The 16,017-nt window shown below is 38.4% G+C and overlaps 1 protein-coding gene across 1 annotated transcript in view; it reads right to left on the bottom strand.

Moving 5' to 3' along the window:
- The window catches only part of LOC138693260 (uncharacterized), a 519,508-nt gene that overhangs the window by 41,401 nt on the left and 462,090 nt on the right, over window positions 1-16,017 (bottom strand). The window contains exons 3-4 of the mRNA XM_069817101.1: window positions 9,281-11,022; window positions 6,093-6,388 (exon numbers count right to left, since the gene is read on the bottom strand). Of these exons, the coding sequence (XP_069673202.1) occupies window positions 6,093-6,388; window positions 9,281-11,022 (2,038 nt within the window). The remainder of the gene's footprint in view (window positions 1-6,092; window positions 6,389-9,280; window positions 11,023-16,017) is intronic.

Genomic DNA, 16,017 nt, shown 5'->3' on the forward strand with positions numbered 1-16,017 from the left:
GCAAGTATTAAGACCTCTCGAAGTGCTACCAGAAAGCAAAAGAGGTTCAGACACAATGTCTGCAAACCTTTTAACACGTCGGAAAAACACCAACAGATGGGACACAATTGCACATGTAAGTATATCGTTCAGAAACAAGGAATACACGCTCTCTACAAACAACTAGATATAGGGAGTAACGTGGGAAGAACAGACGGGCGAGTACAAAGACACACGCCGCTATGCTCTAGCTTTGTGCTTTTTCAAAGAACTGAAAACAATATGTCACTCCACATGGACTTATATTTGCTCTAGTTCGATATTCCAAGTGCAACAACACCATAACAATAGAAAACAATAACCTTACAATCCGCCATTAGGGAAAAATTTTGGCGAACTATTTGCAAAATTTCAGTTTAGGAATCGATGCTGTAGGATATAGGTGAAACTATTTGGGTTCCCATTCCCATTCGACATTTTGTTTCCATGGTAACATGGCGTCACGCACTGAATTAACACTGCACCTGTAAAGTGCATTTCTGGAGTCTTTCGTTAAAGAGAGGGGGCTGAGAGTCGTGGTATAAGTAATCAGTTCGCAGATCTAACGATAGAAATAAACGAGAAGGGTTGAAGCTGGTCTCCAAGGCCTGAAGCTGCTGTCGAAGGGCAATTTTACAGTATTACCTGACTTGAGAAAAGTATCCTCATTTTTTCTGTCCAAGCAGCCATCCCTGGTAACGGTAAATTAGTTGGCTGTATGTTATCTTATCAGGACTACAGTCCATATACATTCGCAAAGTTAGAAAGTTGTTTTACGGACATAGCAGCAAGACATATTCTTTTGTCTCCTGACAAATTTATTGCCAGTTTTATTCCAGCACTTGATGCGAAAATTCAATGCGAGTAGTTGTTTGTACGTGTGGTCTTAAAGTGTGTACATAAATATTAATTGCTTATTATTTAGCGTAGTTGGAGTGAAAAGTGTATATAATGTATTATTCCTACGTCATAATGTGTATATAATTATAACATCATAATGTTTATTAGACAAATACTTACGAAGACTACTTACATAGAATATGTTTATAAGCGTAGTGCATCGTGTATCCGGAAAATTACGTAGTTCGCAGTTTATTATAGAAACGCGGGTTTCGTAGATGTTGTTGTTTAGTCTACTGTGCGAAGACAGGTTTGAACCTCATAAGTAACACCAATAAGGCATCACTCATGGGACTTTTATTTATTTTATTTTATTGAGTTATTTTATGACGCTTTTTCAACATATAGGTTATTTAGCGTCTGAATGAAATGGTGATAATGCCGGTGAAATGAGTCCGGGGTCTACCACCGAAAGTTACCCAGCATTTGCTCGTATTAGGTTGAGGGAAAACCCCGGAAAAAACCTCAACCAGGTAACTTGCCCCGACCGGGATTCGCGGCCAGCTCATGGGACAACTAGGCCAGGAGATAATGGGGTATGGTGGCTAGTTACTTTTCCCTCTCCAATACATACATCGCCGATTAGCTACATATTACATTAATCAGACTTCAGATGCATACAAACAATTGTTCTTCCTCTGACACACATCGCCAAGTGAGATGTTAGATATTTAGTAGATGTAAAGATGAGAATAAAATATCTTTTAAATTCTGGACGACCTACAGTTCCACTTGATTTTTGTTTCTTAAAAAGTGTTAAGAAAATAGAGAAATCATATAAAACAACATTAAACAAATTCTTGGTTTTCAGAGTTTACATGGTTGTGTAGTGTTGATTTTGTTATGCTATTATTTATTTTTCTAATATGTTAGTATTTTGTTCTTAAACTTTTTGTTAAATTTTCACTGCTTGTACAGCCTACTTTGTGATCTGGTAGAGTGTAAGAGAAGGCCTTAACTCTGCCATTTTACAATTCATTTTGATTTTTTCAGATAAATCAGTTCAAGATTATAAATTTATTTAAAGTTTCTCAATCATATGATTTATCATTTGTTGCAAATTAATATTTGCTAATACATCTTACTGAAGAAAACTTATGAACGTTTTTGCCTATACGGCATCATCAGATATTCAAATTTTGTAACGATATCTAAAACGTAAGTCCAATATAGTATTCACTGTGATAAACGTAACGATAAATTAAAATAATTAAATCATGAGTTATATGTAGTAAGAGTCTAATATCGTTGTAAGAGATATGTTCAATTTGACTGATTTGTATATGGTTTTGCTGACTTGCCGAAAATGTAGTATGTAAAAATATAAAATATAAATATAAAATACATAGAACTCATGTCACATATTTTGTGTTTGTTGAATAGCACTATTAATATATAAAATTGATAAAAAAATGTAAAATGTTTGTACTTATGTGTGTATGATACAGTTTTGACGTAAACTTTATGCAAATATTACTAATGTTATAATTAATATTTACAATGTAATAATATATGTTTTATATGTAATACAATATGTTTTGTTAGAATCTTCTATTCATCAGATGATTCTTGACTTGTATTATATAGCCTACGTGTGGGATGAGTGCAGTTTTCATTCATATTGATGCATTTTAAAGTATGCCAATTTTGATGTTGGTCATTTTGGATTCGTTATCAATGTGTACATGCGATGAACTTATGTGAAGATCGATTCATGTTAGTATTTGAAGAGATGAAAAAGTTTAACGTGATTATATTATGTGTATGTGTGCATTGCAATGTATGATGATGTGTTCTCGTTGTGGCTTTACTGTGAACTAGGTGTTGAATTATAATTATTTCATGTTTATCATTCTAAATTAAAGACAAAGTATATGTTTATGTCTCATGACCACAAAAATTGTACGAAATGGAAATATACAAATTGGAAATTTATCCTTTGAAGAGCTAATATTTACAATGTAATAATGTATGTTTTGTATGTAATACAATCTGTTTTGTTAGAATCTTCTATATATGATTATCCATCATATGATTCTTGTCTTGTATTATATACGTGTGGGATGAGTGCAGTTATCATTCATATTGATGCGTTTTAAAGTATGCCAATTTTGATGTTGGTCGTTTTGGATTCGTTATCAAAGTGTACATGCGATGAACTTATGTGAAGATCGTTTCATGTTAGTATTTGAAGAGATGAAATGATTTAACGTGATTATATTATGTGTATGTGTGCATTGAAACGCATGATGATGTGTTCTCGCTGTGGTTTTACTATGAACTGGGTGTTGAATTATAATTATTTCATGTTTATTATTCTAAATTAAAGACAAAGTATATGATTATGTCTCATGACCACAAAAATTGTACGAAATGGAAATATACAAATTGAAAATTTATTCTTTAAAGAGCTAGAAAAATTCATATATCTTGGAGCAACAGTAACAAATATAAATGACACTCGGGAGGAAATTAAACGCAGAATAACTATGGAAAATGCCTGTTATTATTCGGTTGAGAAGCTTTTATCATCCAGTCTGCTGTCAAAAAAGCTGAAAGTTAGAATTTATAGAACAGTTATATTACCGGTTGTTCTTTATTGTTTTGAAACTTGGACTTTCACTTTGAGAGAGGAACATAAGTTAAGGATATTTGAGAATAAGGTGCTTAGGAAAATATGTGAGGCTAAGAGGGATGAAGTTACAGGAGAATGGAGAAAGTTACACAACGTAGAACTGGACGCATTGTATTCTTCACTTGACATAATTAGGAACATTAAATCCAGATGTTTGAGATGGGCAGGGCATGTAGCACGTATGGGCGAATCCAGAAATGCATATGTAAGTGTTAGTTGGGAGGCCGGAGGGAAAAAGACCTTTGGGAAGGCCGAGACGTAGATGGGAGGATAATATTAAAATGTATTTGACGGAGGTGGGATATGATTGTAGAAACTGGATTAATCTTGCTCAGGATAGGGACCGATGGTGAGCTGATGTTAGGGCGGCAAAGAAGCTCCGGGTTCCCTAAAAGTCGTAAGTAAGTCAGCAGATACTGAATATGAACAACATCCGTCCAATAATTTAGGAGAAATTGCTCTACTGAAAGATAAAGAGAAAGAGGGGATAAAATCCAGAAACTAGTTTCTTTCGGTATCAGGGAGACTGAAAACATGTATATTCGTGAACATCTAGATCTGATTTTTTGTGCATAACAATAGGCTACTTTCTTTTGAAGTTTTGCGTAACGATAAAGTAGAAATGCAGATCTGCAATAAAAACTGGCACGAGCATTAAGGTACTTCAAATGGACGTAATGAAAGCATCAGTATCTCTCCCAACTAAAATCATAGAGTGTGGACGTGCAAGAACAGGTGATCAGATGAGAGTTAGCTCGGAACGGGACATGATACCTCTGAAGCTGGTGAGGATTTTTCCGAACACAGACAACGGCATGTTGGTCTATAGCAGCGATGGGGACTGAGCATCATGGGTAAAAAGTACATTTCAACCCCTTCCAAGGTTTATCATCGTTTGTTATGAAGTAGTGGCGCGCAACATTGACTCAACGTCAATATGCAGTGGCATGTACTTAGCATTGAATACGACGGAAGTTTCTTATGTTTAATCCCAAGTAAGCATTCCGCTTTTCCATCTTGAAGGGAGAAAAAATACTTTTTTTCCCATTCATCTTAGAAATTAAACCTTCGTTTCCAAGCCATCTTCTTTATTTACTCGATAAGTAAACGCAAGGTTCGTAGAGAGTAATGGGTCAACGCCAGTGATCACAGCAGAGAGCGATTAAGTCCACGTGCTCGAGACTAGCATTGGATTGGGTTGAAGGAGAAAAACAGGGGAACGTACTCAGTGAGTACATGTTCTGCATCCTTAGTCTATAGCAGTGATGTCAAAGCAAGCGCATTTTTCTGACTTTGAAGTCGTGCGCGGGCATCAAGCGCTAGGTATGGAAGGAGGAAGGGTTATGTACATGAATAAGCAGCCTGTTGGATTAAGAAAACAGTGGTGTACAAACTTCAAACGGAACGTGAAATTTTATGTCGTTATTTTTATATGGCTTCTTTCTGTTGGAGATTATCTATATTGTCCGTAAAACAAAAGTACTAACACTTACTTCTTAATGTTGCTGTTGTGTTTTAAACGTTATAATAAAGAGTTAAGGTGTAATATTCACATACATTCCATAGTAGTACAACTATAGTCTACTGTACTAAGTGAATGAAACACATCATTCATAAAGAATGTTATATCCCCCCCCCCAAAAAAAAAGATTGAGTATGACATGATAAGTTGGAATTTATATTGATAATATCTTTAGCCTTATAAAAGTAAACAATAAACTAATCAAAACAATATTGTAGTACAAAGCAAATTTACCTAGGTATATGTTTTAACTGTAACCAATATTATATAACAAAACTCTTATCGCATTATGCTTTTAAGATGATATTGGTGCGCAACTTCCTATCATAAGAATATTAAATTATTTCCTCCAAATCTGCTGAAGCTATAGGATGACGTTTTTACAACACATGGGCACATATCTCTTATTTATGATGTAATAGTAGGTGCTTTGTTAATTCATTTCCTTATAAACATTTTCCAAGAGGATATTTTCAAAATTTTCAATACACTATCTTCAGCAATACGTATTTATGATATATTCGATTTACGAAAACATTGTTTCAGTACCTGTAAGGCTACTAAATAAACATATCTGTAAATTTCACGTTTCTCTAAAAACAATGTTGAGAAAATATTCCTTTTGAATAAAAAACAAACTTGTGAAGAATGATAATTAAAATTAAAACTTACATTCTTATAATGGATTTATACTTCTCAGATAAATCTAAAAATTAACATGGGTACAGTTTTAATAAGTTCTCTTCCTTTTATATATTAAATCAGTGCTGGCCATCCCTGTATGTAGCTCGACCAAGCGGTATATACTACCTCTTTCGTCTGTCTCTTTCCTTTCCGCTGTAAAGCGCTCAGACTCTCCTGAGCTCCAAAGCGCGCGCTTGCTCCTATGGGCATCAATTGACATGACTGGTCTATAGCATGAACAGCATTCTGAGATAGCCCGCCCTGTGAATTACGGCGAAGAGAAAAGCGTCATCCGAAAAATTACACACAAAGTTTGTGTTGCTTTCTACGCACCGACGCTCACGCCGCTGGAAGACGGCGGGTCTTCGCGTCGCATGCCCCAGCTGCCGGACAAGTTGAGAGCGACGAGGGGCCGTGCCCTGATGAGCCTAGCGATGGCTCTGAGGCCGTCCCTCCCACAGCCGAGATGCGGAAGGTGCAGCACCGTCACCTGATCCGTGTGTTCTAGGGCGCCGCACAGCTGCACAACCTGGCACGTGCCCAGGTTCAGGTCCAGCACCAGCTTGTTGAGGCTGGGGCTCGCATCCTGCTCCAGGCCTTCGCACAGCGCGTCCACCAGCGACTGAAACCTGCGACATTCACATAACACACGGCTGTCCAAGAAACATCATAAACCATACATAATATAAACACGATTATTTATTTGCTAGATTATTAATACATTAAGCTGACTTTAATCCTTCGTAGCAATGTCATTTTAGATAAAACTAAAAAGGGTAGCCTATACCTATGATTAATTAAGTATAGTCTGAGCTTTGGGAAATCTGTTTTGTAGGTCATTCTGAGTGAAAAATGTTATATAAACATAGCAGTGACATGTCTTGGCCGAATTGTAGATTTGCTGCTTCATATAGGCTACGAGGGAGAGTCAAAAAGTAACCTTAATAATTGATATATTAATTGAATATGTACAATAAGACTACAAACACTTCATTAATTTACAACATGGTATAACAGGAAAACTTGCATTGAATGTAGTGGGGGACTATGTTGAAAAGTGTGTTTTGTAGTCTTATTGTACATATTCAATTAATAAAGCAAATTTTTAAGGTTACGTCTTGATTATCCCTCGTATATTTCCAAACCGTCTCCTTAGATTTACAATAATTGTCAATTTCTAGACAATATCAAAACGTATGGCAACGAAGTCTGACTCTTTGATCCCTTTCTTTATTTAATTTATGATAATATCAGAAACAACTTTAATGATATCATTTAGTACAGCTGGAAGATCCCGCAAAAAAAAAAAAAAAAAAGTTGAATTTTGTAGGTTTTGTCTAAAAGCAGCTCGTATTCTATAAGAACATACAGAAAAGCCTAAATAGTTACCTCTATTTAGGAATTCACTAATCTTGTCGTGTCCTCGGAAAGGAAGCTTATGTTTAACGAAGATCACAGCATCTGTTAATCGTTTCATAATTCCTGTTTCTTTTCGCCAATTCATTGTTTACTGATGCTCCCATCCAATTGGTCATTAATAGGGATCGAAGTTGATGAAATTTAATTTTTTTTTTTTTTTCTGAGACATCATAGAGAATGCGGAATGCAATTACATAAACTCGCTTTCACTTCAACACTAACCAATATAGCCTACTTTTATTTTGCATTTGTCTGTCTTTTATTGTCTATTGGTCATTTTTTAGGAAATGTTCTACTGTTTGTTGCATTTTTGCCCATTTCTGCTTTTGAACGGAATCCTTTTTTATGGCGTAGTAGTCTATATTCGAGAACCTACTGCAGATTGCTCACGCAATTCGATTGCGTCATGTAGGAATTTTCCCTATGGTTGCATCAGCCTTGACTCCTGATCACGTGTGTTATGTGCTTTCCCCATGCAACGCAACAGAATAAATACTGCAGCCACAGTGCCCACAGTCAACAAATTGTATCTCACAAGTGAAGACGTAAAAACGCCAAGAGTAAAGCAAAGTAGAGAAAGTTTTTTGCGATAGTTAATCACTGAGTTTTGTGACAATACATTTTCCACAGAAGGAAGTGTATTATTTTGTAAGTTGTGTGAAATTAAAGTAAGTGCAGAATAAGGTTTTACTGTGCAACTGTATATCGGGCGCAATCAGTGAAATCAGTGGTTGACGGTTTGGTAGAGTAAGTACTGCTTCTATAGCAATTTCTCAAGACTTGCTGGCTGATCCTCAAATTAAGGGAAGTTCGGAATATATATCTGTGGTAATTTTAAATTTTGGCAACAATAACATGGCTAGAGAAAAGAGATGAGAACATTCATTTAGTTGTCAAAAAGATTAAAGGCGTCGAAGAACACTTGCAACAATTTGTAAGAAAAATTGGACAGGAAGGTAGAGGGAAAATGCAAAAGTTATTGGAAAATAACAATGAATACCAGTCAATGTGTAAAGTCGAGAAAGTTCTGCAAAGGTGAAAATGTTGGCTTCAGTACTTTTGATGAAGATTTTTCAAGTACCTATGCGCCTATGACGCCAGTTGAAGGAGAGAGGAGTTTTTCAATGTACACAGGAATATCCTTCAAGAGAATAGGTGATCTTTGAAATCCGAGATCATACGAATGGCGATGGCTCTTTACTTCAATATTATTATTATTATTAGCATTGTCATTTTTTATAATGCAATGTCATATTTTCAGAAATTTAAGGTCATTTTTCTACCATTTTTAGGTCATCAATTTCCGAGCCCTAGCCATTACGCATGACGTCTACTCTCTGATGCCGGACACATAATTTTAAGAAGCACTGAAGTTTTTTCATGTCATTGCGTTACTGTATTTAAATAGTCAAGGTCATTAAATCCTGTTTTACTCCAGACGCCACCTCCAGAAATAAACAAGAATCATGGCTAACAGAATAATGTTTCCCACCTCCCACATGCAATTAACCACTCAATTGTTTTATAACGAGTTGTTGAAAAATGTCGTGTGTTTGTGGATTGTTGTTAAGTGTGGCAGTCCGGGGCATGGTTTACCCTATTTACCTAATTTCTAATTTTTCGCCAAATGTCAAGGTGAAAAACTTTCTATTACTAAGTTCTCCTAAAGATTGCATCCTAATTGATTACTTTATAATGTAAATGAGTAATAAATAGTAAACTTAATTAATTGATGCTAAGTAACATATCAACTACGAGGTTATCTAGCATCAATGGAGTTTGTGATAACGAAAAGTATTTGGTGAGATGAACCCGAGGGTTTTCATAAGATTGCCAAATATTCTCCTTACAGTTCGAGGAATCAGGAAAAAGCTGAACCAGGTAATCAGCCCAAGCGACAAACGAACCCACGCCTGAGCGCAGAATTGGATTGATAGGCATGTAAATGTGCTACGATCTAAGCTACGCTGATAGTTACTTTATTCCATCTATTACCTCACGAAGTTTGTCGATCAATTTGTTCTGCACTTGTGTATTATGAGATATATTTATCCCTGCATAAAGTCCCATTAAAATAGTTGCAATTGTTATATATCGCATACCTGTCGTGTGCACTATCTTCCAGACAGGTGATGACGAGCTCGAAGGTGTGGAGTCTGGACTTGGACAGAGTAGTCTTCACGTATCCTGCTAGTCGGTCCACTTCCGTGGCTGTAAATTCGTGACCTAATAGTGACGAAATACGAACTAATCGAACACTGTCGTTGGAAGAAAGTGCTGTAAAGAACGCGTCCAGGTGCTCCTCGTAATCCGCGCCTTTATCGAACTGGAAGACGAGCTCCAGAGCCTCCAGAGTGCACGCTTCACTGCGAAGGACGTGCGACCAACCTTCCAGCTCAAGGGGGGCGGTGTGAACTAGAGGAACAGGGACTTTGGAACTAGTTCCTGACGTGCCGTTACCCAAACCCACCCAGCTGCCACTCGACGCACCCAACAGTCTACACACAGCCGCCACATTTGCTTCGGAAGGTCCAGACGCTTGTAGCAGCATAAACAACGTCCGGGTCGGAAAATCAAGTGGGCACAGCTGATTGAACACTAGATGGCCCTTTCGTCCGAGGAGGCCCATAAGGAACCTCAATATCAACACTGTGTTATTGTCGAGTGAAGAGCCAAGGACTCCTCCACTCATTCCAGGTAGGTCTTCCAGTTCTCGCCTCAAGATGTTGGCGTAGTGCACAACGGAGGAGATATAATAGGCCGCAAGGAACTCTGCGAAGGTCCGGATCATCGGCGTGAAGTAGTCTGCTCGCTTCTTCTGGTTGTGGCTGCGTCCGAAGTTGAGGCCCCGGGTGAGGAAGCCGAGTTCCGTGACTTCAAGTCCTCCTCCGCGACAATGGGCTCGGATCTCGCCGTCTGTGTACAGAAACCTCTCCTCCTTGATACATGTAAGGGCTAGCTTCCCGAACTCGGCCAGCAGCTTCTTGCAGTGGCCCGGCAAATCCGAGGATGTCCCACTAGGCATTAGGATCTCACCCTTTCTGACAAGACTCCGGCGAATAAGGCACTTAAATAGAGCCTGATGGACGTCCAGCGTATCTGTTGGTAAGTGGCCGCCTTCTTCTTCGAAAAGAACGCAAAGCAGAAGCCAGCCAAGAGGCCAACACGCCAGAGGACGGAGAACTTGCTGACTTGCGTAGACAACTTCCAAGAATCGGTTCGCACTCTCGGGCTTCTTGTTGCCCGTGAAGTAGGCGGTGACGAGACGCTCCACATGTGCCCAGTCCAGTCCGTGAAGCAACACCCTGCGCTGCACCAGTGGAAACAGCTCAGAGCTCCAGCCGGGGGAGCACGTGATCAGAATTCGACATTCTGGGAACATCCGACCCTCAAGCAGTTCTACGGCATCGCCCAGGGCTTCCCTCCCACTTCCGGTTCCGGTACCACCTTGACCCTTTCCTTCCTGTCCACCGAGAGTTACGGCTTCGTCGTACCCGTCCAAAACAAACAACAATCTGTCCTCTAGGAGGCCGAGACACTTCCACACTTGGGCAAACCCGTTTCCACTCCCGCCACAGCTGCCCCCGCCCCCGCCGCCCCAGGGACTGGCACCGCCGCTCAGTGCTGTCTTCGGAAGCAGCTCCTTGCTCAGGTAGTGTGCCAGCGTGCTGCCGCGAAGCTCTCGCAATGGTACGAAGAGGGCCAACTGGATGGAAGGACCCGTCCAGTCGTCTTGCGTGGCCCAGGAGTGTAGCAGCCGCAGAGCTAGGGTTGTCTTGCCGCTGCCCGGCCCACCTTCCACGACCACGCGACGGGGAGCATCGTGCATCGCACCTTCATTTGTCTGCAACACCCAACATCACAAGCTCAGAATGGATATGGATGATGATGATGATGATAATAATAATAATAATAATAATAATAATAATAATAATAATAATAATAAAATATGATTTCAACTGCACAAGTTATTCTGCGCCGAAGCTCAAATTCTATCTGGAGTTCGACAGATATTTTTTTATAAACAGCTTTCCCAATGACGGGACTGCCTCATTGGACAAAGCGTAATAAACATATTGAGTGAAAAAAAAAAGACCATAAAAGAGGAAGGAGGGGAACGAACAAAAGGGAAAAGTAAGTACAGGAAAGATAATAGCATGCATAACAGGCCTAAACATAGTAAACAAACAGATTAGATATTCGAGCAAAATTCTCCAAAATTCTCCTTTTTTAAGAAACAAAGTATAGATGGTATTTTAAAATGGCAAGTGATCCTCTGATAGCGGCAAGGGATAGAAAATGGATCCTCAGCCACTCTTATGCGGACTTCGTCTTCATTGCTCAATGGCATTGTTTTCTGAATCTCTTTAATTTGAAATATATATTCTCTACCACAATTGAATGATATTCTAATGGAATACTGTCAACAAGATAAGAAATGTGACATCCCTCCCCCCTTTACCAAGTTGATTTTCGAACAAACTTAATTTTATTTTTAATATTTTCATGACAAACATTAACTGAAAAACAAACATATATTTTCCTTGAAGCTACATGTTAAGATCTTTGAAGTGACCCAAAATGTCACACAAGAAAGATAAATTTTGATTCCATTCTTCATCCATTACTTCTGAAATTCTTTCCATATCATTTTGAGATTCCAAAAACTGAACTAGACCATTTTTAGAGCGACAAAGCGTGACGAAACTTTACCGCGGCCCGACCAACGTACAGTTCTAGAAAAGTAAATGGTTTTATTAAGTTCCAGATGCAACGCATTGCGTACGTGCAGTAAACAAGAGTATCTGCATAATACTCATAGTACTTGTGGAGAGTGTTGCGAAACTCGTTGTCTACATGCATGGGACTGACATCAAGACTCGAGCCATCACTTTTTTGTGGTACTGTACATCAGTGTGGTAAGATAGATCCCCATATTCGGCATAATATTTTTCTAGAAACGCCTGAAACAATCTGTGTTTGAAATCCCAAGCTCGAATACAGTAGACCAGAGCAAATACTATCTTCAGTCACATTATTAAACTGCAACGCCTTTGAACATAACAATTGATGAATTAAGCAGTGAAATTTTATTAATGATTTACCTACATACTGTTCAATAAATTGTTACAGCACCAACACTTTCTGCACACATACTGTATATGAGACACCATCAGTGCAAACTGCTACCAAATTTTTGAAACTTAAGGATATTTTTTTGGGTTACACATATCTTTACATTTTCCACGATCTCCTTTCCTACTGCTATTCCTTTCATCGAAAACAAACTAGTAAGCTCCTCTGTCACCTCAAAGTTTTTATTAACGTGTCTAACATATATTAAAAACTGTGCAGTATCTTCCACGTCGGTACTTTCATCCATAGAAATCAACCAATTGATTGGAGGATAAGATATTAAGATATTGTTAAATTTATAAAATCCCAGAGGTTGAGATGGCTGGGACACATACAGAGAATGGAAGAAAACAGAATTCCCAAGATAATATTACAAGGGAAAGTCCACAACAGAAGAAGGAAAGGAAGACCTAAGAAGATGGCTGGATGGGGTCATCAGGGATCTAGAAATATGGGAGTGAGGGGTTGGAGAAAGAAGATTGAAGATAGGACAGAATGGAGGACTGTTGTACGAGCGGCAGAAACCCATCCAGGGTTGTAGTGCCAGATGATGATGATGATGATGACTTTCATCCATAGCAAGCGGATAATTGACAAATTTGTTAGCCGATTTTTGCAGGTTATCTTTAAGATCCTTAGCAATCAGCCACCCTTCCCTGAACAGTCATGTGGGAAAAGTGATATTTTTGAAATGATTCCTTTATCAGGACACAATTCGAAAATGGCAATCATCTGACAATATTTTTATCAGCTCTCCCTCAGTAAATGGCCTGCTAGCACAAACTATTTCTTGTGATACTTTAAGCTTATCTTTCTGGCAACTTCCTTTGCAGATGTCCTTTTTTAAAAGCTTGTTGCTCACTTCTAGGGACTTTCAATAACTTTGCTGCTTTTATTTGCTTTTCACTCGCATCCAACGTGCCAGTTTAGGATATTTCGTTTCAAAATGACGTCTAAAATTGTACTCTTTAGGTACAGAGATAAATTCCCGGCAAACTGTACTTCTGTACTTAAACAATGTAAAAAAAAATGTTTTTCCACTCAGGATTAAATGGCTGATGTTTCGAATCTATTTTACTCTTTTTATTTAATGAGTATGCTGAGCATAGTATTAAGCTCATTGTGTCGAGATTGACAATATTAATTACAAAAAACTAATGACGATAAACTCAGAATAATGCAGGTTATGATAGACTAACAGTTATAATTAGACAGTGGATGCGGGATGACATCGTTGAATGTAGGTGCACATTTACTTTATGTTGCATTTTTTTCATTCAGACCATTGGCTCAACAGGTTTCAAACGTAAACAGACGACGGCAACATGCTACTGTATCTCCGTACAGTCAGATGGAAAAGAAAAATGACGTACTGTAGCACATATCTCGTCATCATTGATGGAATTACAAGCGTTGCAGTAAACGACGATATATTCTCGTAAGTTGTCGAAGCTGAATGTTCTTCGCCTATCGCTTGAACAGTTTTTTGTATCGAGAGAATTTCTGAAGAAAGCCTCTAAAATGGGGATCACTCAATTTCTTTAGAAGAATATGTGCACTGAGCATCATGTTGCATAAAAGGCTATGTCTTTGCAAAAACGTTTCGTTTAGACCCGCACAAATAAATGATGATGGTGATGTAGATGGTTCCTCAGATTTCATTTCAACGCATTTCCTGTGCAAAGTACTGTTGCAATGTTTCTCCATAGTCTGAGTTGTTCTGGTTTTTATTTCAATTTTACATACATGACACACGATATTGTCTTCGTTAATACATAAAATGTCACTCCCATACTTCTTAATTGCACTTCGTATCTATCAGCACAACACTATTCAACGCGTACTAAATACTTGAGCAGGATAACACAAGTGCACACATTGCGTTGCAATATTACTGTGAACGGACCGGGGTTCCTTCGTTCTGTACGCTGCTTTACTCGCCAGGTACACAGAAGACGGACGACGCGGCACGTGCCATATACTCTGATACGAAACAACTTCACTTTTCCTTAAGTCATCCCGCATACACTGTCTGGTTATAATACAATGTATTCTTCCAGTTTGAAGCAAATTCTGCACTGAAAAAGCCATTTTAGGCACGGCAAAGTTTGTATAATATGATACGTTCTGTTTCGTAGGTATGAAATCGGCCGTGATCACGGAGATGTAACTTTGACTTTCCCCGCAGGGACACTAGCATTAACAATACCTCGAAGCGTATTTTCCCCTGTATTATTTAATAATTTCAATCAAGCAGACGGGCCAAAAGATATAGCATTGCAGGCAGTATGTTGTGTGGGCCTGGTCTGCCTAAATAATGGCCCTCTATAGCAGAGACCAAGAGATTCACGGGTATTATGGTTCGTACTGAATACGCCATGTTACAGATGAAACAATGTATTATTTATTGGTGCAGGAATCCTGCCCCATTGATTACACTAATATGCATAACCAGATTAAAAAATATATACTCGTATATCTGTCAGCAAATTTAATGACGATAGTGTTTAAATTAATCAAGACATTTCCACAATATTATAAATACACTCCTCTTCCGGTTCTTGAGAAAGAGTATAAAAAAGACAGGCCTAATGTTAGCGAAAAAATAATAAACAATACATAATGTAGTTGTTACTGTTTCTTCCACTGTTAACTTAAAGAAATAGTTACGAAATATGAAACACTGAAAAATGTAATTTTTAAAATGTGGAAGCAGAAAGGAGTTAACAGTGATCTATTACAGTAATATTACCCAACTCATTTAAAACGAACCTATAATTTTATTTCTCTTTCTTAGGCGGTTATTTAACAACACTACATTAAGTATGTATGGTACTAGGTTATTTAGTATCGATTGAAATTGATTATAGCAAGATGGTATTTGGCGAGATGAAGTCGACATACATACATACATACACACATACATACATACATACATACATACATACATACATACATACATACATACATTTCATTACATATGACTGTATAAGTATAATTCAATTCTCAAATTGGACATAAAAATGATCAGTGTTGCATTGCGTGTATCTAATGCCTACCCACTTCACTTGCGTGATTCGGGTTCCGCATATTGCAGGACTGTGACCCATTTCCAAGTTGCACACCACTGGGGGGGGGCACGTTATGCATGATGTGTATCTGTGAAGAGTTATGTTGTTACTAGGGTGAGTGTATGTGTAAGTGTTCATGTAAGTGTAGTATAGGGAATGGGTGAGGATGATGATGAAGGTGAGGAAGGGAGAAGAGGAAACCCGGTGCCGGCACGTAGCCTACTCCTGTTGAATAGCACCAAGTGGGCCGCTAGGCTTAACGTTCCCATCCAACGGACGAATCACTATCAACAGTGACATATGCCTTCTCTTCATATGCACTTCGGAGAAATTTGGGATTTAACCCAGGCATATTAGTGCACAATTTAGTGATTTAGGGCCATATTCAGAGACATTCTTAGTGCGTGCTTCGGGTAGATGATCAGCGAACTAACGTTTTTCGTATTCATACACCAGTGTTAGCGATATGATATGATACGAATCCTGTACAAATAATCAGTCGATAGCCGGGGCTAGTTTAGCACGTTCGTAGCGCGGGCTAGCGAAATGTCTATGAATAGCACCCTGGAAGTTTTACACCGACATCTCTCCTAGTCCCGAAGCATAAATTTTACATGAAAATTTCTGACCCC

This window comes from Periplaneta americana, chromosome 17, assembly GCF_040183065.1.
Source record: "Periplaneta americana isolate PAMFEO1 chromosome 17, P.americana_PAMFEO1_priV1, whole genome shotgun sequence".
NCBI lineage: Eukaryota > Metazoa > Arthropoda > Insecta > Blattodea > Blattidae > Periplaneta > Periplaneta americana.